Source organism: Bufo gargarizans, chromosome 6, assembly GCF_014858855.1.
Source record: "Bufo gargarizans isolate SCDJY-AF-19 chromosome 6, ASM1485885v1, whole genome shotgun sequence".
NCBI classification, from domain to species: domain Eukaryota; kingdom Metazoa; phylum Chordata; class Amphibia; order Anura; family Bufonidae; genus Bufo; species Bufo gargarizans.
The window spans coordinates 88603254-88627518 of record NC_058085.1 but is presented as its reverse complement, the minus strand read 5'-3'; the positions used below and the strand labels follow the sequence as shown (position 1 = coordinate 88627518).

The window sequence follows — 24265 nt, the reverse complement described above, 5'->3', positions numbered from 1 at the left end:
ATAAGAAAATCAAATCGCCTACTAGTCCAGTATGCAGGAAGAAACAAAGGTCAAGGGGCTTCAAAAAATAACTATTTCCCGCTGGATTAAAAAGACCATTGCCAGGGCATATAGAGAGAAGGGTGCTACTCCTCCCCTGGAGTTAAAAGCCCTTTCGGCTAGAGCAAGTTCTACCTCCTGGGCGGAAGGTGTCTCGGCTTCCCTGGCCCAGATATGCCAGACTGCGACCTGGTCCAGTCCAAGTACTTTTTTCAAACACTGCAGACTGGATGTTATCTCTAATAGGGACCTTTTTTTTCGGGCGTAAAGTCTTGTCCGCTGTGGTCCCTCCCTAAATTTTCGTTTACTCTGTTAATCCTCCTGCTTAGTGCCGTTGGGGAGGCGTATGGAAAAGTTGATAATTACACTTACCGGTAATTGGATTTTCCATTTAGCCTCCCCAACGGCACTGGGATTTCCCACCCAAACTTATGTTGTTTTGTTAATAATTATTTGTTGCCTTTTTTGTTACTATCTTCTATACCTTTTCATCAGATGAAGAAAGTTTAAATAAATATATCTATTCAGCATCATCTTGAGTTCTCGGGCGCTGCTTGCTGCGGTTTGCTCTCCGGTATGGGAACACAACCCAACGGAACGCAATGCATTCTCTGTTCTGTTCAGTTTTGACAATAAATGGGGCCAAAACGGAAGCGTTTTCCTCCGGGTATTGAGATCCGTCATAGGAAAAAGTAAAACGCAAATATGAAAGTAGCCTTAGGCGCAATGAGTTAGATCCTCCAGATATCGAGCGCTCCGACTTGCTTTACATAAGGAAATAATGGGGCTTATTGGTTGCTATGGGCAACTAAGGCAGTTTTCCTTGACACCAGTTTAGATAAATTGTGGCCTTACTGTACGCGCCAAAGCAAAGAAAATCTGCCGTTTGTGAATGGTGCCTTATCAGCAAAGTATCTAATGCAGCTGGAGTTCTGTGGTTACCCAGGGGACACCCAGGGTTCATTACTTCAGGGTGGGCCATACTCATGTTATATTAATACGCAAATTGCGTCAGACGGGGGTAACGCCAGACCACGTGACATAAAGCTTTATTTTTTCCTCTTTTCCACATTTCTGGACGTTATAAACACAGACACATGGCCGTGTACGCACTTCCTTTTTAAATAAAGCTTTGCAGTGATACACTTGGGGCGTGGCCATCCCCCGTACGCACATCCAGCCCCTCCCCTCCTAAATCCAGTCACATGGTCGCCCTATACTGGCGGCGGTTGGCGCTGGTTTAAGTTTGCCCTGCCCAGAGTTACAGAAGTCACGTGGTCCCCGGAGAGCCAGTCAGCCTATAGGACTGGGTTCTCACATCGCCAACGGCTCCGCCTCCTCCCGGGCCCTGAAACTGTCGAGTGAGGGGAACGGAGAGGCCCTGACACCGGTTGTCGGTGAGTGTTCTCGGCGAGGGCTTTGTTATTGGTGACCACAGGCGGCGGGCGTCTGCTTTAGGGACGGGGGTCTGTCATACATATGGTGGGGGAGGTTCGATAGTCCTTAAAATGGGGGAGGGGGGCTGGACAGCAGTGCAGTCATGTGTGGGCTGTATGCGTATGTTAGTGGAGGGGAGTGAGGAGTTAGTAACGTTTCCACCCTAGGGGGCGCTGTCCTCAGGAGTGTGTCAGTGGACAGGGCTGTGGAAGTTACATGGAGCTTCATATAATGTGTAAACCTAAAGATGAGGTGGGCGGGCTGCTTTACGTGTACGCCAGGCGGTTACGTAACTTGTTTGACTCTGACGTAAAAATATGTTCGACTTGTCGCGGGACTGTTTTTTAGAACTGTGAAAACACGGCCAAGTTGCGTGCAGTGTACGTTTAAAGTCCATAGAGTAAAAAGTGGCAGCGCAATAGCCGCCATGTCTGGATTTTTTATTTTTTTTTGTGATGCCGTTGACAAACATTACACGGTGTCGCCGTACGCCGTCAATCGCGTCCGAATGGGATCCATTTCTGGGATCTTTCTATTCCCTGATGTTTAATGCGACTTGAGACTGGGGTCAGGTGACGGTCGGATCCCTTGCATTTCTAGTGACCGAAAGCTTGCGCTCGTGCCACCATGTTTCCACTTTAGGCAGGATTTGGGCCCTTCCCCCGTCCCGAGAGATGGCGACTGTACAGAGTGACTCACATCCCGGTGACTAAAGGGCCTTTCACCTGATTGTTCCGCCACTGCCCGGTGGAAACGAGATGAGCGGTAATCTGTACTGATGTAAAAATCGCTGACGGCAGCTCATCGGCCTGTGTCGTTACCGGCAGTTTATCTGCCCGTGTCGCAAGGCGCAATGACTTAGATCCTCCAGAAAACGAGCGGTCCGACCTGTGTTTTACATACGAAAATAATGGGGCTTGTACATCGATCCATATGGCCAGAGCTGGGTCCTAGGGTATGTCCCCACCCTGGAATCCCCCGTAGATTGGCTCAGAGGTCAGCAGCCTCCTGCCGTTTTGGAACTACAACTCCCAGAATCCTCCTTTCACTTTTATGGTACTTACGAGCATCGTAGAGTAAATGTGCATGCTGGGAGTTGTAGTTCTACAGCAGCTGCTCTAGGCAGGCATTTGATTTCATCCTTTATACATGTATTTCTCTGTACAGCATCCACATGGGCCTGGACATACTCTATGGCAGGGATGCCCAACCTATGGCCTTCCAGCTATTGCCAGATTACAACTCCCAGCATGCCTGGACAGCCTACAGCTATTGGGAGTTGTAGCTTTGCAAAAGCTGGAGGGCCGCAGGTTGGGGGGGCTCTACCGATGGCCTGTCCTCTGGATCGGTCTTCTGTATCTGATCGGTGGAGGTCTGACATACGGGACCCCCGCCGATTGGCACTCACAGTAGCGCCGCGGTCTTCTCTCAGCTTAGGCTACTTTTACACTAGCGGCACGGACCTCCGGCAGGCTGTTCACCCGACGGAACAGCCTGCCGGAGGTCCGTGCCGCTAGTGTAAAAGTAGCTTGCCCTAGGCCAGTGATGCCATGACCCTTGGTTATGTGGCATGGGTGCAGCTCGGCCCTATTCAGTTGAACAAAAAAAAACAAAAAAAAAAACCTCACATTGGTCCTAAGGGAAGATTGCTGATTGTTTTCAGCTGCTTCTACTGATTCTGATAAAACACCCATAGGGATGGGGTGTAAAGATCTGCGGCTCTGATTTCTGCTGTGCCGGATGGTATCATGGGAAATGGTGAAGCTGTCGGCACTAGAGGTTGGAAAATGAGAGGAGGAGAGCGTCCTCACTTCCGTTAGACTGTCGGATGTGAAAACGCTGCTGTGATCAGTTCCTATGGGTAACACAGTTTAAAGGGGTTTTCCACTTTTCCAATATTGATCAGATCAGCAGGGGTCCTACTCCCAGCACCCCCACCAGTCAGCTCGTGGAATGCTGTTATCTGCTGTTCACCCGCTCGAGCCGTGTCATTACAGCTGCTCCTTCCCATTCATTTCAATGGGATAGAGCAGGGATGGGCAAACTGCGGTACTCCAGCTGTTGTAGTTTTACAACTCCCAGTCTGCCTACAGCTATCAGCCTACAGCAGGGCATGATGGGATTTGTAGTTTTATTTTATTTTTTTAGGCAAACTGCGGCTCTCCAGCTAAAAAAAAACTACAAATCCCATCATGCCCTGCTGTAGGCTGATAGCTGTAGGCAGACTGGGCATATTGGGAGTTGTAGTTTTACAACAGCTGAAGAGCCGCAGTTTGCCTATCACTGGGATAGAGTATAACTGCAGCAGCTCCTTCCCATTCTAGTGGACGGCTGAGCTGTTATTGCACCGCTACAGTGCTGATGGCGAGCAGACAGCTGACTCTGGGCCTGGTCATGCAGAGTTAGCTGTCAGTCACTGATGGGACCGCCCACAGGACTCCTCAGTGCCGGATGAGATACAGAATCTTCTCCCATAAGAACTCCTCAGTCTGCTCCGCTCCTCCTGCTCTATAACCTGCAGATGGCACTGCGTTCCCATGGTGACATTTTCCCTTTAAATCGATTGCTGACATCAGCCGGGTCCAGTGGGCGAGTTCTCTGGTGTTGTCTCCTAGTTTGACAGGGCACAAAAACCTACATGTTTTTTATATATAAGTATCTATTGCAACTTAGATTTGTTACTTTGTTCTCTGCTTTCCTAGAACATCCTGGGATGATTGATACTTGTCTTTTGCCTGTCCTATACATAGGACTGGCTACTTTCAACATTGCGGCAGGACGGATCCGACAGGCTGTTCACCCTGTCGGATCCGTCCTGCCGCCAGTGTGAAAGTACCCTAAGGCCTCCTGCACACGAATGTGTGCGCCCCGTGGCCGTGCTGCAGGCTGCAATGCACGAACACCGACCGTGGGGCAGCAGATTGCGGACCCATTCACTTTAGTGGGTCTGTGTTCCGCAAAATGATAGGACATGGTCTATCTTTTTGCGGAACGGAAGTACAGGACGAAACCCCACGAAAGCACTCCGTAGTGTTTCCGTTCTGGATCTGTGGACCCATTGAAGTGAATGGGTCTGCCTCAGTGATGCAGAATGCCCACGGAACGGCACCCGTGTATTGCGGATCCGCAAATGTGGCAAATACGGCAACGGGGCTTACACGTTTGTGTGTAGGAGGCTAATTAGGCCCACATTTGCAACCATCTTTATATTGTTTCAGTGCATCTAAAATAAAAATAAAAAAGCTACTTTGCAAATAGTTTGAGAGAACTTGTCAAATAAATAAATAACTTGAACTACTATAATGTATGGATAGTAGAGGAGTGTCCAACCCCGGACTCGTAGGTGCTTAACATACAGAGCACGCAGGGGAGTCCTTTATTATTATGGTGTATATCTGTCACAGATTCGGTTGCAAAGGGGCTTTGCGGCAGTTTCTGCCACTTTTCCCTTCTTGCGTCAGGTCTAAAATAAGGCATGGCATGGGTGGGAAAGCCCGTCTTATTTACCATTTTCTACGCCGGTTTTAGGCCTAAGGGCCAGTGCATCATGTGCCAATGCGAAGGGTCTTAATAAATGACCCCATATATCCTTGAAATCTGCTGCCAGTTAACACATTTTAGTAGTTCAATTCAGGGCAGTTTTTCATGGTGACAAATTCACTTTATAAATGCAAAGTTACTTAGTGGTTTGGCTGATTAGTCGGGGGGAGTTCTCTAGAACATTGGTGATGCGCAATGCCCACATGTCCGCAATACAGCCACGGGGCGCAGGAGGCCTAAGGCTGGGTTCACGTCTGTGTGGACTTTTCCGTTCTGTTCCATCAGAGGAACATGGAATAAAAAAACGGATTGAATAACCATTATAAACGGGGCACCCTCCGCTTCTGTCCGTCATCACGCTGAGCATCGTACTGACGACTGCTGCTAATATTACACTGATAAAATTACCAGTGCTAACTGCGGAAACAGGTTTCTTGCCATTTTTCCGTACTTTGCTGAAGCAGAACAGTGGAAACCATTAGCGCTGCTGTGAACTTGGGCTCATTTGGTAATGCTGTGGACGGGGATTTCTAGCCCGAAATGTAGTCATTGGTAAGATCAAAGCGTTTATTTTACGGACTGGGAGGTCTGGATTTTTCTGTATTCTTGCAGTGCTCACGTTGGTTTCACGTCAAGCTAATGTAAAGTGACCACCGATGTGATGGTTCATCGCGCGCATCACTTTTTGGCTGTTGCAAAAATACAGGAAAGTGATTTCACCGAAGCAAATATAACCAAACTCTGACTTCTGATTTACTGTTACAGGGATCAGCTACCTTCGGAACTCCAGCTGTTGTGAAACTACAACTCCCAGCATGCTCCTTTCACTTCTGTGGGAGTTTAGAGAACAGCCAAGCAGGTGTGCATGATGGGAGATGTAGTTTCACAACACCTGGAGTGCTGGAGCTTGCTGACCCCTGCACTGTTAGGCCTCTTGCACACGAACGTGTTTTCTTTGCGGACCTTATACGGAACAATTCACTTCAATGGGTCCACAAAAAAAAAAACCAGAAGTTACACCATGTGCATTCCGTTTCTATATGTCCGTATTTCCGTTCCGCAAAAAAATAGAACATGCCCTATTATTGTCCGCTTTACAGAGAAGGATAGGACTGTTCTATTAGAGGCCAGCTATTCTGTTCCGCATATAAATATAGAATGCACATGGACGTCATCCGTATTTTTTGCGGACCGCAAAATACATATGGTCGTGTGCAAGAGGCCTTATATGGCTGATTTGTACCCATCATATGAATCGTTTTCATACCCAAAATCTGGAAAAGTTGTTTTAAACAGAACTGGTCACCACACAATGCGGTGCAATCTGCAAGCAGCATGTTATAGAGCAGGCGGAGCGGAGCAGGTAGATTACTTCAGTGTCCGGTCTTATTAGCGACTGACTCCTCCCCTGTACACGTAGCTGCCCCCCCAGGCAACCGAGCTCAGAAAGAGATTACAAGTCTTACAGTATCTTCTCCCATAAAGCTGTAGAGCTCAGCTCCTCCTGCTCGGTCACAGGCTTCCGCAGATTGCACTGCCTTTGTAGTAACGGGTTCTCTTTAAAGTAACTTGTATAGTTTCTAGTTTTTCATCATTTTTGCTAACCTGCTGCGCTGCTGGAAGCTCTGGACCGAATCCGTCTCTGCCGGGGGGAGGACTTGGCCAGCTGCGCATGTTGGGTTACAGTTGGCGACGGCCATACATCTGCGATTGATCCCATCGCTGACTGATTCAGCCAAGCAGCTCTAGGGCGGTATCGCGCACAACATTTTGTGGCTCAAAACACTGCTATCAAGTGCCAAAGCCAGGAGTGTGTTTGAAGGGAATGAGAAACATGGCAGAAAGAGTAACGTCTCCTTCCTACTGGATCCAACAGAACGCGGTGTGTGGCAGCTGAGGATGGGGTCAGTCATCGTGAAGGACCACCTGACAGATGAGCAGGATGCTTACATGCTATGATACGGGGACAATATGTAAAGTGAATGGGGGATGAGTGATTGCGATAGCTGTGTGAAAGGCCCTTTAAAAGGATTTTCCGCCATTTTACTACTGATGACCTCTCAGTATCTGATCAGTGGGGGTATGACACATGGGCCCCCTGCTGATCAGCTTTTTGAGCCTTTGAGCACCGCGGCTTTCTCCGTGCTTGGTATCGCGCTCGGCCCCATTTATTTCTATGAGGGTAAGCTGTGACTAGGCCATGTGACCGATGAACTAGTAGTCACTGGTCTAGGGAAAGCTGTGAGAAGGCCGCGGGGGTCTGACTTGTATAGCGTTATTCGGAGCATTGGGTCGTGTGAGAGGACCCTCAGACTTCTGTCAGTAGATGAGGAACAGTTGTCCAGATTTACTAATCCTATATATATCAGGGGTAGGAAACCTGCACTCCAGCTGCTGTAAAACTACAACTCCCAGCATGCATACTTTACTCTGCACTTCTCCGAACGCTCATAGAAATGGAACATGCTGGGAATTGTAGTCTGACAGTAGCTGGAGTGCTGAAGCTTGTCTAGACCTGCACCAGGTTTATCACAGGGGCTGGAGGGTCAATCTGGTCTGACTCTATCGGTTGGCTTACTTTGAGACAGAATTTTACACCAGAATTGTGGCACGATTTTGGTGCATATTTGGTACGCCCCCTATCTGATGAGCGGCACTCATCAAGATTGTTGGGAAAAAAGTGTAGAAACCCTGGATGTGCCAGATTGCACCACTTTTTTTTAAGACCGATTTTTGACTGACTCAGACTAGTAAATCCTGGGCCAGCTTCTGACTTGTTGAAATCGCGTGAACTCCTCATTGGCGGGGTTAGCCATATTGCACCTAGTATAGAATATGTGGCTTCACGCTCCTAGAAAAGGTAAGTGAACCACTGAAATATTTACTCGTAAGACGTTCTATTTATTAATTGACGATTATTTTTCTGACATATCCCAAACTTTACCATTAAGATACTGTTTTAAATCACATTAAGCAGGCCCTAAACCATCTATGGGGGTGCTGCAGCTTTCTGGATGGCAGGTGCCAGGGGTGGTCAGGATCAGGCAGTTGGATTCCAGGTGCCTGATCCTCTTGGTTTTCCAGCGGTAAACCACTACCAGAGCTACGGCGGCTTTCTCCCTCACAAGCGGCATGTGTATGTAGGGTTTGGGAGAGAGACCTCTTGGCCTTTTGGCTGACTGCTATCTAATGCGTTTGACTGCTTTAGGTTCCCCTCAAAGTTTCCAAATTTGGTGCATCTTACTCCAACACAAAGGGGTTGTGCAGTGGGTAAATATTTGGTGATCGGTCATCAATATCAAATCTGGGGGGGTTCCCTGCTGATCAGCTGTTTGAAGTGGAGGCGGCACTCGTCCAAATGAGCCGACATGCTGGATAATTTAGCATCGGATTTAGTGCTGCCCCCTGTTTGAACTGCCGGGAGTTGGACCTCCACCGATCTGATATTGAGGACCTATCCTACACAACCTCTTTAATACATTTCCTAATTGTGTTGTTTTTTTTTGTTTTTGTCTTTTGTTGCCTGTTCTTAGTGATACAAGCATTTATAGTTTAGGCCTAATAGGAGACCCTGTTGCTTTGGCTGCAAAAGCATCATGTTAATGGGATTGAGGAGCTGTAGGTACAGTTTTAGGTCAGTCTCACTACACGGTCTCACCCCTGCTCTAGGGGATGGTCAGTAGACCTGTGGTTGGACCTGGGCACTCGGCCACACAGCTCCCATAGTGTACTGGTGTCATACAGGCCTTGTCATAAAACGAGTCACCTCACATTAGTCACTTGGCCTGTGGCTTGCTATGGGCTTAAACCTATCAAGAGCAAGCATGAGCGCTATAGGCTCTCGGATGCGTATGCCGGAGTGTGGTCAGTAGCTGTACTCTGCCTCCTGCGGTCTTTTACTATTGCTGTCTGGTACATAGTGTTACTTTGCCAGTTGTCTTGCTGTTCATTCAGGTTTGTAGCATCACTGTTAATTTCTATGGCCATGCTGTCGGGTGGAGTAACTTTTTCTGGTCCCCTCCGCCATGCCTCCTTTTTCTTGTTAGCAGGGCCCCCATGTGCACGAATGCCTAATGTCCGCCAGCCCCAATCTGTTCCGCTTCACTCTTTCCTTTTGCCTGTCAGGCTGATTGTGGGTCAGGTTTTCTGCATGCTTCACTACTCCCAGCCCTCCTGCCGCAATCTGATCATGCGCGATGTCATTTATTTATACTGTGGGAGTCCGAGACCAAGGATGGAAAAACACAACCCCCTCCGTTAACAGGGGACGGTGCGGAGTACTCTGCAGCATCAAGACGGAGAATAACGCATCTGAGGTTTGGTTATTGAAATCCCCTCGTGACGGAGCACGGTACGCTGGTGCCCGTTTCTCTCTTGATACGGCAGGCCTATGAAATAATCTCCTGGCATGCCTGCCTGTATCGAGAGGCAGGTGCCAGAAAGCGTGAACTTTGGCATTGACGATAGATGGATATCACCCGTGTTTTCAGCTTCCTTCTAACCTGTTAGAAAAGCATTTTTATAGCAGCAGATGGGAAAGCCACTGTGAAAATGATTGAAACAAGTGACCAGTCACACACAATGGTTGCAACAACACGTTCTACTCTCTCCACCTCTGCCAGCCTCTAAGAGTGTGTTCACACTTGTAGGATTTGCATATTGCAGAAATCCAAGGCTTAGCGTGCTTTTACATGGGCCAGTGCTGGACGAATAACCAGCGCCGATCAACGATTTACAAGTTTAAAGTGCCTTTCACACAGTACGATGCAAGGTTATTACGATCATTCATCCCCCCCATTCACTGTGCATATTGTGAACAGCACATCTCCTGTTTACACAGGGCGGTGTACTGCTGACAAATGGCGATGAAAGATATAATTACCTGATAAATGAGCGTTTTGGCAGGTTATTGGCAGCATCTTTACATGGGGCAATTATCAGGGATAAGTGATCATGCCAACACTAATTGTCTGGTATACTCGGATTTGTACCATGGATGTGCTGAGGGAATAGGGCATATCTGCATGAGGACAGGCTACTTATATTTTACCCCCCAGAAATAGTGGTAAAAATCCACCTGGCACATTTCCTTTCCATGTGAATAGGATTGTGTGAAACCTATAGGATTGTGGAAACCTCATTGACTTGCATGGGATGTGGATTGTTGTCTGATACGAAACTGCCTTCAGTGTAGATGCCATGCCGAAACGTATACTGAAAAAGGAAAGAGTCGCCCGATTACCCCCAACTAGTGATAATCAACTATCTAATAAGAGCCCCCTGCCAGATGAGGTTGTGCCCGCAGCAGGCCTGGTTTCAGCTCCCTCCAGTCTGGGCGTCCCACTGGTGTTTATCTGAAAGGATCCAGAAGTGCTGACTAACGTAAACCACAGTATGAGGATAAAAAAGGAAACATTGGGAAAAGGTGCCACGTGTTCCGAAGGGGGTTCCCTTTCTTAAGGCAAAACAGTGGAAATAAACATGAAACACGAATAGCCTTGACCTGGAAGCCAGTGTCGGGAAAGATGCTTGGTCCTGTCAGTCTAGGAAAGTGGAGTAGATGTGGTGCTTCATGGGCTCAGGCCAAACCCCACGCTGCACCGAAGAGCTAATTTATATAGGAATAAGATGCTATATCACTCCGGAACGACACAGCGGAGACGTGTAATTAACGTATCACTTTTACTCCTAGGGGTCAACCCTGCCAGGCATTGAGGATAGTTAAATAGGGTTGATCCTGCTGATAGATGCTCGGTGTGCTATTTTGGTGCAAAAATATGTCACTACAGGACCCTAGCCTAAAGAGGGCCCTACACGGTGAGAAGTGCGGGCTGGTAGACACTCTCATCCTTGGGCCTTTACAGATTCATTCTTTCTTCATGAAGGGAGAAGGATTGTGTAATTGGAAATATTCCTAATATGTTTGGGGGCCCTCTGCCGTTCTCGTCCTATCCTGCCTTCAGACTCCGGTTTGTTCTGTTTTTTTTTCCCTCCTTGAACTGATTGTGTAGGAGATGTCCGCAAAGCACATTTCACACCTCCCTCAACTGTGCCGAATGTACAATTTAACATGGGGGATGGGGCGAGCAGCGGCCTCGCACATCTTTACAGCGTGAGCAGGAAAAGCTTGTCAGATCCAGAAGAACTAATGCATCTCTGCTCCAGTAAGGTGGTGGGCGCCCTCTACAGATCAACGGAACCGGCGCCCTCCCGGGTTTTATGTGTGTATGCCGAATTGCTGCGTCACTGCACGTGGATCCTGATGTCGGCTTTGTCTCTGCGCAGTATTTTTCCATGACTGAACCCAGCAACCAAGTCTGCAGACGGCAGAACACGCTGTTCTGGTGTTACTTGGCCAAGTGTCAATCTCTTTCCATTCTGGCCACTGCAGGCGTATCGGGGCCTTTTTGTTATATAATCGGGCGCCTGTGACTGCACGGAAATGCTGATGGGGGTCATTTAGTGTTCGTGCTTTGCTGGGACCCGACGTGTTTTTCTTAGGGAACAAAAAGGAATATTTCCATTATAATTCTGTTTCTTCTCCGCACATTAGATTTGGAGAGTGTTTGGGATTTTTACAAGATTTGAGCAGAATATAAGACAGGAGAGGACGTCCGATTTTATTATTTATATAGTAGCCATGTACTCATGTCATTGTGCTCACACTATGCTCTCCCTTTTTCTAGGTGGTGGACTCGGTAAGGCTGGCTTTACACGATACAACCATTTTCAGGATCCTCCTGCGACTGCTGACGATTTGATTACAACTAATTGTACGTGGTAAATCTTACTTTGTATAATCACTCACTGAACTATCCTGAAAAATCATGCACATTGTGGTCTTCCCTATGGACAATATGGCCCCATTCACACGTCCACAATTTAATTTTGCGGAACTGAATTGCGGACCCATTAATCTTTATGGGGCCGCACGATGTGCGGCCTGGCTCCGGAGATGCGGCCCGTGCGCACCGTGTCCGCATTTCCGTGCAAGAATGGGCATATTCTATTAGCGCTGGTGATGTGCGGTCCGCAAAATGCGGAACACACATTGCCTTGTCCGTGTTTTGTGGATCCTGGCGAGCTCACAGAAAAACCAAAAGTTATCCCCTATCCACTGGATGAGAGATAACGACTGATCTCGGGAACGGGAGTCCTGGAGGGGCAGCCGTGTGCCCTGACGCTCATTCTCTATAGGACTAATATAGAAAGAAAAAAAAAAGAAATCGGGAACGCCTTGTATTTGTTGTGCACACACGTTAATCACAGGCTGTATGTAGTTTGTGTCCCGCATGGCGTGGGGTGAGTACTGTACTTGGCTATCTCCAGCAGAGTCCTATAGAGAATGCGGCAGGGTGCGTTCTCACGATTGGGGGCGGTTGGACCCCAGTAGTCAGTTGTACACTACTTAGAATACCTGTTTTGACGATTTTTATTTATTTTTTAATAAAAAAGCATGACTTGCCTAAACTGATCTGCCGTTCTGTCGCTGCTCTGGTCCGCGTTGCGCCAGAAATGCTTTGAAAGGCCTGTTGAGCTAATCACTGGCTGAGGCGGGTCACCACTATGACCTGTAATAGGCGGAGTGGGACTTTGCCAGCATTCTGGCCTACTGAAGTGGGGAGCACAGGCGGGGGGGATCTGTGGAGGTAAGGCTTTGTTTTTATTCTTTACGTTTTTGAATTTTAAATTCTGCCTGAAGATAGCCTGATGGTAGGAAAAAGTGGGGCACGGGCAGGGATGGTGTGAAACAATCTTAAGTGTTATTTACCTGCTGAATCTCTCTCCCATCACACTGACAATGTGTGACCGCTGCAGCCAATCACTGACATCAGGAGCGCAGCTTTGCTGTAGCATTCACGTGTTTCAACGTGTCAGCACTGCAGCTGGGTCTGAACGCCCTCCTACACATTAGATCTGGACCTACTGGAATGGGTGGGTTTGACGATAATATAATGTGTATGGGGGTCTTTAGGTTCTAAACCCCCCCCCCCCCCCGGCTCACTGTTATGTGTCTATGCTGGTGCAGGCTCCCCACTATATCCCTGAGAAATGCAGGTTCATACACATCCTCCTTTTGTTTAATCATTTTTAGGCAGTCCAAAAACATTTTCCCGGCCCTACTATTTTGAAAGTACCATGTACGTGCTACATCCGTAATTTGGGTCAGTGTTCGTTCCGCAATTTGTAAACCCATTCACTTTCAATGGGGCTGGAACGGATCTGCATCTGCATTTTTCGTGATCCGCAATTGCGTTCCTGAAAAAAATTGTCCTATTCTTGTCCGCAATTGCCGACCAGAAAAGGCATTTTCTATTATAGTGTTTGTGATGTGTGGATCACACATTGCAGGTGTCTGTGTTTTGCGGATCCGCAAAACACTTACGGATGTGTGAATGAACCCTTAGGCTACGTCTACACGACAACATTTGTCGCGCGACAGAGCACAAATACACTGCAAGATTTGTAGCGCAACATTTTGTTGCACCAATGTTGCGCGACAATTTTTATAAAGGCAGTCTATAGTGTTGTACTGCAACATGCTGCGACGCAACAGTCGCAGAAAAATCCATCAGTTGCGTCGCAGTCGCTGCATGTTGCAGTGCGACACAATAGACTGCCATTATAAAAATTGTCGCGCGACATTATGTTGCGCGATAAATGTCGTCGTGTAGACGTAGCCTTAAAGGGGTTTTCAAGGGAATAGGATAGATCATTAATATTGATTGATGGTGGTCCGACTCCCTCACCGATCAGCTGTTTCCACTAAGTGAATGGGAGCTGAGCCAGCCTCCAGTTTCTGAACTAGATTCCACAGCAAAAATACACATCAGACTTATCCACCATGTGTGGTCCGCTTTTTGAACATACCTTTAAGGCCTCATGCACACGACCGCAAAAATGGGTTTTTCACGGTCCGCAAAAATGGGGTCCGTGGGTCCGTGATCCGTGACCGTTTTTTCGTCCGTGGGTCTTCCTTGATTTTTGGAGGATCCACGGACATGAAAAAAAAGTCGTTTTGGTGTCCGCCTGGCCGTGCGGAGCCAAACGGATCCGTCCTGAATTACAATGCAAGTCAATGGGGACGGATCCGTTTGATGTTGACACAATATGGTGCCATTTCAAACGGATCCGTCCCCATTGACTTTCAATGTAAAGTCTGGAGTTCTTTTATACCATCGGATTGGAGTTTTCTCCAATCCGATGGTATATTTTAACTTGAAGCGTCCCCATCACCATGGGAACGCCTCTATGTTAGAATATACTGTCGGATATGAGCTACTTCGTGAAACTCAGATCCGACAGTATATTCTAACACAGAGGCGTTCCCATGGTGATGGGGACGCTTCTAGTTAGAATACACTACAAACTTTGTACAAGACTGCCCCCTGCTGCCTGGCAGCACCCGATTTCTTACAGGGGGATATGATGGCACAATTAACCCCTTCAGGTGCGGCACCTAAAGGGGTTAATTGTACTATCATATTCCCCTGTAAGAGATCAGGGCTGCCAGGCAGCAGGGGGCAGACCCCCCCCCCCCCCTCCTCCCCAGTTTGAATATCGTTGGTGGCACAGTGTGCGCCCCCCATCGGGCCCCCCCTTCCTCCCTCTATTGTAATAAATCGTTGGTGGCACAGTGTGCGCCCACCATCGGCCCCCCCTCCCTCTATAGCAGTAACAACATTGGTGGCAGTGTGCGGCGATTTCACGCAGCCCTGGCCCCATAGAAGTGAATGGGGCTGCGTGAAAATCGATTTCGCAAGCAATCGCGGATGGTTGCTAAGAGATGTTGTTTGTAAACCTTCAGGTTTTTTTTATCGCACGCATGAAAAATGCATTAGATCGCATTGTACCTGCGTGGAAAAAGCTGAACAACTGAATGCAATCGCAGACAAAACTGAATGAACTTGCTTGCGAAATTGGGCATTTTTCACTGAATGCATCCGGACCTAATCTGCTCACGCTCATCTGCAAGGGGCCTTAGGTGAAATACACACGATCAGGATTGCGTGTACATTGTATTCTATGAGAATTTGAAATTCACAATGCACATGATGCTGATTTTCCTTTCCTGCGCGGATTTTGACCTTGTCAATTTATTTTATTTTTCCTAACTGAATTTTCTTCATTCACATAAAATCCAGTTGATGCGGATTGACCGCACAGATTTGCCTGCGAACACCTGCGGATTTCAGTGTGGATTCTCCGCACATGAATCCTGAACGTGTGCATGTTCCCCAAGAGGAAAGTCAGCCAATATAAGCCGGAGTGGCCGACTGTCTTGCGTGTATTGGGGAGTGGGGTTGGTTCTGATTCTTAATGACGGATGTTGAGGGAAAGATGGACCGCACATGTTGGGATTCTTTGTTCTAACGGGAGATAATGCGCTGCTGGAGCTCTCCCCGTTAAGAACACATGCATGCTCGGCTGAGCATGCATGCATGCATATAGGAGAGTGGGAAAGTTCAGCTGAAAGCTATTGAAGGTGCATGAGCACCAAAGTGTTAACTCGTGTGAACTAATACGACAGGGTGCAGCTCAGAGGTTGCAATAATACTTCATAGACAACTGAACGGACACTTTTAAGCTTCGCAAAAAGTCTCCCATCTATTACTAGGCATGAGACTTGTTTTTTTGCCCTGAAGTGCTCTATCAGCCCTGCCTATGTAAAGTCTGTACAGTCACTACCCGCCTGCAGCATTAATCCTGGTACGGGCGTCAGGAACTAAATAGAGCCCACACCGGCTATGCTGATACACCGCAGGAGACCAGCACTGGCTGAAGCCGCGCTCCTGCTGTAGCGGCCAGTATTGGAGAACTCCGATCCTGGCTGATTAACGCCTAGATGCTGTGGTTAGTAGTGTGTGGCATCTATGCAGTTGGACAGAGGAAGGGGCCATACCTTTTTATTTTTTATTTTTTTTAAGGGGGGATAAAAAAACACTTGTCTCTGTCACCAGTATAATCACTATTGAAGTAAAGCCATGGCCTAATAGGCACTTAGTACCTTATTTCAAGATGTGCCTTTGTTCCAGCAATAGATGTTTTGTTTTCCCTCTGAAAATCCAGTTTATTTGGTATACAAATGAGCCAGTAAGGTGCCCATAGGGGCATCACTCTTGCAGAAAGGAGCCCAGACACGCCCCCTGCCACAATGTGCCCGCCCACCCATCCTACATCACATTAACGCCATAGGGTGCGCTTGGGCACTAGCAGGGGGCGTGTCTGGGCTCCTTTCTGCAAGAGTGACTCCCCTCTGGGCACCTTACTGGCTCATTTGCATACCAAATAAACTGGATTTTCAGAGGATAAAAAACATCTATTGCTGGAACAAAGGCACATCTTGAAATAAGGTACTAGGGGCAATTAGGCCATGGCTTTACTGCAATAGCAATTTATCCTGGTGACAGATTTCCTTTAATGGTTGATATGAAATGGCTGCACAACTTTACACATACAAACAATAAAGCTGAGAAATGGGGATAATTCTAAAAGTGGTGGTATACCTACTATAAATGGAAAAGTAGAAGCTCTTTGCGCACATTTTTGATCAAACGTGTTTCAGACCCATCACTAATAAACCACCTCTCTTGGACTTAGGCCTCATGCACACGACCGTTGTGTGCACCCGTGGCCGTTGTGCCGTTAGACGTTTTTTTTCTGCGGCTCCATTGACTTTCAATGGGTCCGTTGAAAACTCGGCTTGTGCACCGTTTTTACACCGCGCCCGTGACCCGTGTTTCTAGGCCGTGAAAAAAATATAACCTGTCCTATTTTTTTCACGGCTAACGGATCGCGGCCCCATTCAAGTCAATGGGGCTGTGAAAAATCACGGATGCACACAAGATTGTCATCCGTGTCCGTGATCCGTGTCCGTTTTTTCCTATCATTTCAATGGCAAACTTGACTTAGATTTTTTTTTTTCATTTTTCATGTCCGTGGATCCTCCAAAAATCACGGCAGACCCACGGAAGAAAAAACGGGCACGGATCACGGTACAACGGAACCACGTTTTGCGGGACGTTAAAAAATACGTTCGTGTGCATGAGGCCTAAATCTAAGCCTACATTTTTAGGGCAGTGTAGGAACCAGCTACATTTATACTCTGCTCAGAAGCCCCAGGCAGATGGGCGTTGCTCAGTCTAAGAGGCACTACCCTCAATATATACTACAAGAAAATGTAGACTGGCACATTCATATACATAATCACAAGTGCACATCCATCAAGAAAACATGGTTGATAATAAAATGGCTGCACAACTTTACACTTGCAACCATGTTTGCTTGATGGATATGCACCTGTGACTATGTATATGAATGTGCCAGTCTAGATTTCCTTTAATGTTATCTTTATTATACAGGTTACAACAAACATGGCGATACCCTTTATGCCTGAGACATGCTATTATTATGTAAAAAGTAGTTTAAAAAAAAAAACTATACATATTTGGTATCTGAGCACAGTGAACACTAAAAAAACAATGGCTGAATTGCTTTATTTTCCATGACCATAAAAATGTTGTACCCCAAAATGTTATCACAAAAAACAAGTTGTCATATGTCTACATTGCTGTCCAGCAGCATCTTAACTCGTACTCCTCCTTGGCTAAAAAAAAAGCCCGAAATAAAACCTAGTGCGACCTCTGGAGCAGATATTGCTGTTTGCAGTTGCTCCACAAGCCTGGTTTCTCCTTCGTCAGGATATCTGTGAGATCCACACCGGCTCAGAATTCTCCTTTGAAAAAATAAATAAAATTAATGGCTTTGTCCAACCCTTTACAAGTGATGGCTTATCCACTGTTTGGCAGGGGTCTGACACCCCACACCCCACTGATCTGCGGTTCTGCAGTAGCTACTGCTCCAGACCTCCACAGCTCCATCTATTGTACAGAGGACGGAGGAAGTTGCTGCAGCGCTTCTCTTGTTGAAGTGAATGGAAGTAGTGCTGCGGTAACTGTCTCCGTCCAATGCACGGCGGATGGAGCTGTGGAGGTCTGGCTTCTGAGATACTGCAGTACAACTGATCAGCAGGTGGTGTCAGACCCCTGCCGATCAGCTAGTGATGGCCTATCTTGAGAGTAGGCCATCACCTGTAAAGGATTGGACAACCACTTTAGGGTATAAATCTAGAATTACATATGTTTTGCTAATATATGAACGTAACAATTCAGCAGATTATAAAATGTCAAGTAATCTGTATATTATTATTATTTTTTTTTTTTTAAATATAGGTCTAGAAGTCATCTTGGTCCAAGTGTAATGCCTCGCAAACCATCCACCTGACTTTGGTAGATAACTTAGTTTACCTTCTTATATTGGTTTTGTGGAACAAGAAATTGACACAATGGCCAGCAAAAGAAAGTCTACCACCCCTTGTATGATACCCATCAAGACCTTAGCGGTGGAGGGTAACAGCTGATATATCCGAAGAAATCTCCAAAGATGAACCCCAGGAAATATTACCAGATGCAGATTTAATGGATGGTGAAACTGATATTCTAGCGAATGGGCATGAAAACGTTGACGGCATGAGCTATTTCTGCAAATACTGCAACTACGGCTCTAATGAGACCAGTCCATTTGTTGAACACATGAATACTAAGCACCTTGACTTTAGAGAAGATCCTTCATATGTTTGTATTGCATGCAGCTTTCTAGTAAAAGACCCTGAGGAACTAGAATCTCACAACTCTGATAGTCATTTGGGGAACTCTGATCTCTCCTGGACTGTGGCCAAGCACGAGAATTATACTGTGGTGGAGCAAAGTGTTGGTCCCACTAACACCACTCAAGATGTGGGTGTAGAGAGGCATGCTCACGATTACGCCGAATTATCATTTACTAAAACGCCCATCATGAAGATTATGAAAAACAGGCAAGAGAAGAAATTGCTCAACCACGTGGCTGACGAGTTTGAGAAAAAAAGCCGCACAACCCTTAGAAACGGCTCAGTTTCCACAAGTGGTGTCAACAACCTTGTCAATTCTACCATCTTGAATGGATCCATAATAGGAACTGTTCCTGTACTGCAACCCGGGGTGACTCAGCTAGTATCCTTGAACTCTCCCCAAACTGTGATCCAGCCCAAACTTTCCACAACTATTATTACACCAGTTTTACCCAAGCAATCCTCTGTCCAGAAAAGTCAACAACTTCCCACTGCAAAATCCCTCCCGAAAGTAATGATTCCTCTGAGTAGCATTCCAACATACAATTCATCCATGGACTCCAACTGTTTCCTGAAGAACTCTTTTAATAAATTCTCTTACCCTACAAAGGCTGAGCTTTGCTATCTAACCGTAGTGACGAAATACCCCGAAGAGCAGATCAAAATCTGGTTCACAGCACAAAGACTTAAACAGGGCATTAGTTGGTCACCTGAGGAGATTGAAGACTCGAGAAAGAAAATGTTTAATACTGTAATCCAGTCCATTCCCCAGCCTGTGGCGCAGCCGACTATAACTGTTTTGAATGCACCACTCGTAGCAAATGCAACTAATGTTCATCAGTTCATCCAGGCCGCTCTTCCAGGCCAGATTGTCAGTCAGCCACAAGGGGCAGGGGGTCTACTTGTTACTCAGCCCATTCTAACCAATGGCATTCAAGGAACTACTTCAGTGCCCATCAACACATCCTCTGATGATACCACAGCTGAGGCCAGTACAGGGCTAGATTTTGATTATCATACTATCTCGCCTGGTATGCCGTCACCAAATGCGTACGATCCCAGTTCACGGTGCAAAAAGTCCCGACAGCAGCTCGGCGCACTCAAAACCAGCTTTTGCAAAAGCCAGTTTCCTTCACATAGTGAAGTTGCGAGACTGACGAGAATTACCGGCTTGGCAACCAGAGATGTTAGGAAATGGTTTAGCGACAAAAGGTATCATTTCCGCAACAAGCCAGCCTCTTATGGGATAGGCGCAAGTGACCATGACCCCAACTCTGACATCATGTATGCCATGTTTAAAGACTCAGAGACAGATTTTGCACTCCCTGCAAGTCACACGCCATCTCATACGCCAAGAAGACAGTCGTGGCATCAGTCGCCAGACTTCACAGTCACAAGATATAAGGAGAGGGCACCGGAGCAGCTGAGAGCTTTGGAAAGTAGTTTTGCACAAAATAATGAACCTTCTGACGAGGAGGTGAACAGGCTACGGACTGAGACTAAAATGACAAGGCGTGAAATAGACACCTGGTTCTCAGAAAAACGCAAGAAGGTAGCTGAAGAACTCAAGAGAAAGCAAGCTCGGTATGAAGAGGAGGAGGATGTTTCTGCTGAAGAGATGGAGGTCTCTGATAAAGTTTTTGATGACTCTGTGTCATCTCTAGTAGATAACAGTTCCTCGGTGTCGGAGAGGAAAGTAAACCCAATAAAAATCAATTTGAAAGCTCTTCGTGTGACTGAATCGGGAGACAACCTGGTTAGCTCAAAAGATGATTATACCATACCTAGCAATGGCAGTAGTAGGCCGTCAACGCCACAAAGATATAGACCGTCTACTAAGAAAACTGCCAAGCAGCGAGATTCCTTAAAGCAGATGTTTGTTAGAACCCAGTGGCCGTCGACTGACGAGTACGATATCTTGGTGGAGCACACAGGGCTGACCCGATCAGAAATTGTGCGCTGGTTTGGGGATGCCAGGTACTCCTACAAGAATGGCAACCTAAAGTGGTATGACAACTATAAGAAAGTTTTTGCAAACAATAAGCCTATGTACGTAAAGCCGCTTTTGGATTACTACAGGAAGTGGCATGCATTGAACGAGGAACATCTTGAAGATTTGTGTGAGAAGACCAGCATGACTGCGGAGGAGATAAGGTCTTGGATTGCACTAAAATTAGAAGAGGACATGCAGCCTCTATTGGAGGAGGCTGTTGAGGAGCCACAGTCTGTCTGTGAAGAGACACCCGAAGTGCAGATAAAAATGCAGGAGGGCTGGTTAGAGCCATCTGAAAACAGCGAGTCTTGGGAGCCTGCTTCTCAGGAAATGCCTGCCGACTTGGTGTCATCTCAGCCGTCGGTTGTCCAGCTAGGTAAGGAATTGCTGTGGTTTCTAGCTTGTAAAATGCCCCTCGAAGGATTTTTGATCTTGAGAAATTGCAGATTTATTTTCTGTATTCTCTCTGTCTCTTTGGTAAAAAAAAAGAGGCTATACTGTTACTGTTATTCACACACAGGACAATTTTCTGTGTATTTAAAATCCTCAATATACTCCAACATATTTCACCTGTTTTGCGAGGTCTTGGTCTTCCACATCATTGCTTTAGTAGAGCAGCAGTGTCCTTTTTCTTAGCAGTCATCCTAGACCTTTCACCACCAGCCCCTCACTGGTCAGTTCTGCTGTGACTGAGAGGGGGTCATTGCTGTGATTTGACCTTGGGGAGAGAGGATGATTGGGGGTCCTGTTTGGCAGCTGAGAAAGCGGTAGCCTGCTTTGACTGCGAAGTTAGGAAGAAATGGGAGAGTCACTTAGTTCATGAGAAGAATCGAGCAGAATATTTACTGCTAGAGAGACTAGGCACTATAGCCACCTGAGAGATCTGCTCTGACTGCTGGTGGGCCAAGGGGTTTGTAAGACCACACTTTCTAAAATGCCTGGTTGCATTGCAATGACTAAATTATTATTATTATTTTTTTTTTTAAAGGGCACCTGTCAGCAGGTTTGTACCTGTGACACTGGCTGACCTGTTACATGTGCGCTTGGCAGCTGAAGGCATCTGTGTTGGACCCATGTCCATATGTGCTTGTATTGCTGAGAAAAACAGTTTTAATATATGCAAATGAGGCTCCAGGAGCAACAGGGGCGTTGTCATTATACCTAGAGGCTCTGCTCTCTCTGCAACTGCCGCGTCTTCTGCACTTTGACAGGGCCAGGCAGTGAAAGCATAATCACGTCTGGTCCTGTTAGAGTGGAGCGGATGTGGCAGCTGCAGATAAAGCAGAGCCTCTAGGTGTAACAGCAACGCCCCCGTTGCTCCTAGAGGCTAATTTGCAACAATGCAGGCACATATGAACATGGGACCAACACAGAAGCCTTCAGCTGCCAAGCGCACATGCAACAGATACAAATCTGCTGACAGATGCCCTTTAATTAATCACTCCTTAGCTGGGTTGCATTAACTTGACCCTACAGTGATGCTGCCGCCTACCAGGCTGCCTGCGATTTGTCCAGGACTGCTTGGGTTGATGTCCAGTCTAAGTTTTGGTACAATCTGGGTCTAGTAGTAGAACAAATTGGAGCATATTGGTACGATTTTTTTGTTTTTTTTTTTGTTTAATGCCTTCTAAATCTTGTCTTTCAGAAGCTGACTGAACAAAAGGAAACCCCTCCGTTAACCAAGAGGAACATGATCTCCAGCCAACTCCACAGGGATTCACTTGGCTATGAAATGTATGCATTGTGCCCCCCCATAAGACACGATGAGCACAATGCCAATGCATAGGAAATAAAGGGACCCTAATGCCAGGAGCCAAACGCTGTCCATTGTACATACCATAATCCAGACTGTGCATCCTTCATTCTGTTTCAGGCTTTGTGCTGCCCTATAGTGCTTTGTATTTTTATATGCCCTGTTGAGTTCATTGGTTTGTGTATTGGTACAGATGCTTATTTATATTACAGAATAATATAACCATTTAGTATTCTTGAAATGATTTAATACAGAACTTTCTAGCGAGAAGCTTGTTTGGACTAACTGGTTGTAAATAAAGTTTTGTTTCTCTCCCTTTACTCATTGCTAGCGCCCGGGACAGAGAGCACTGAATAGGATTTTGTGTTGGACATGTTTCTGTGTCGTAAGGGCACAATATTAGGTAAGGGTTAGTGGCTGGGAAGTTATTTAGTTTATGAAAATGTCTGTCTACTTTACTTATTTTCAAATTTGGTAAAAAAAAAAAAAAATTAAGCTGATCAGTTCTAGAATAAATAATTTTTAGGTGTGGAGTTCCAACTTTCTGGTATGGAGTTCCAAGCCTCCTGCTTCTCAAAGTGCTGCCATAAAGGTACATTTTGGCTGCCTGTGGGGGGCATTGCGCTTCAAGATCTGTGGTTAGACCCACTTCTCCCTCTAAATGTGGCTGCTGGCCACCAGAATGTTTCAATTTAAAGGGCATCTGTCAGCAGATTTGTACCTGTTGCATGTGCACTTGGCAGCTGCAGACATCTGTGTTGGTCCCATGTTCATATGTGTCCACATTACTGAGAATAATGAAGTTTTAATATATGCAAATGAGCCTCTAGAAGCAACGGGGATGTTGCCGTTACACCTAGAGGCTCTGCTCTCTCTGCAACTGCCACACCTTCTGCTCTTTTGACTGACAGGGCCAGGCAGTGAGAACTTTTGAAAATTGTCATACTTGCCTAACTGAATCTACCACTCCCATTCTGACAATTCTTCACCCTGTTAGAATGAGAGTGATGGGAATTGGTGAGGACAGTGACCCCCCCCCCCCCATCTTACCTCTTTAACTATGTGTGCAGGAAAGCAGGGGCCTAGAATTTTGGATCTTTCCTCTTAGGTGACATGCATGGAATGTAAGGAGGTGGAGTTGTACCCGAGTAAGGGACTTGCAGGGGAATGTTTAAACAGTGCAGTGAGGTTTGTAAAGGCAAGACTGTCCCAATATATGAAGCTTTAGGCACTTAACATATGACACTAATATTGTAGACTTTAGTTCTACCACTCCAGGAGCCTGTTTGAGTTGTTTCCTTAATGTTTTCTCGTTGCCTGCCACCCATAGGTATGTGTAGAAAACAGCCCTGGGAGAAAGGTTCTAAATGAATGTGCTTTTTCTTTATAGCTCCAGTATCTCTTGGCAGGGTAAGGCCTCTTGCACACGACCATATGTATTTAGCGGTCCGCAAATAATACGGATGGCGTCAGTGTGCATTCTGTATTTTGCGGAACGGAACAGCTGGCCCCTAATAGAACAGTCCTATCCTTGGCCGTAATGCGGACAAGAATAGGACATGTTCTGTTTCTTTGCGGAATGGAAATACGGAAACAGAATGCACACGGTGTACCTTCTGTGTTTTTTGCGGACCCATTGAAATTAATGGTTCTGTATACGGTCCACAAAAAAATGGAACGGACACTGAAGGAAAATATGTTTGTGTGCTGGAGGTCTAACTGATACAAACCTTGTATATTTTGCTCCTGCAGTTGCATGCTTTTCCAGCTTTCTCCTGCTTATTACCAGCATCCATTTAGTAGGTTACAAAAAGAATTGGACAGATGCCTGACA

At 46.5% G+C, this 24265-nt stretch overlaps 1 protein-coding gene across 1 annotated transcript; it reads left to right on the top strand.

Moving 5' to 3' along the window:
• The first annotated feature begins 1295 nt into the window (after positions 1–1295).
• ZHX3 (zinc fingers and homeoboxes 3) lies at positions 1296–23197 on the top strand. The gene is given in 5 exon segments (XM_044298445.1): positions 1296–1436; positions 11703–11789; positions 18249–18433; positions 18435–21054; positions 22324–23197. Coding segments are annotated over 3 exon segments (2703 nt in total). The 5' UTR covers positions 1296–1436; positions 11703–11789; positions 18249–18361; the 3' UTR covers positions 22335–23197.
• The last annotated feature ends 1068 nt before the right edge of the window (positions 23198–24265 follow it).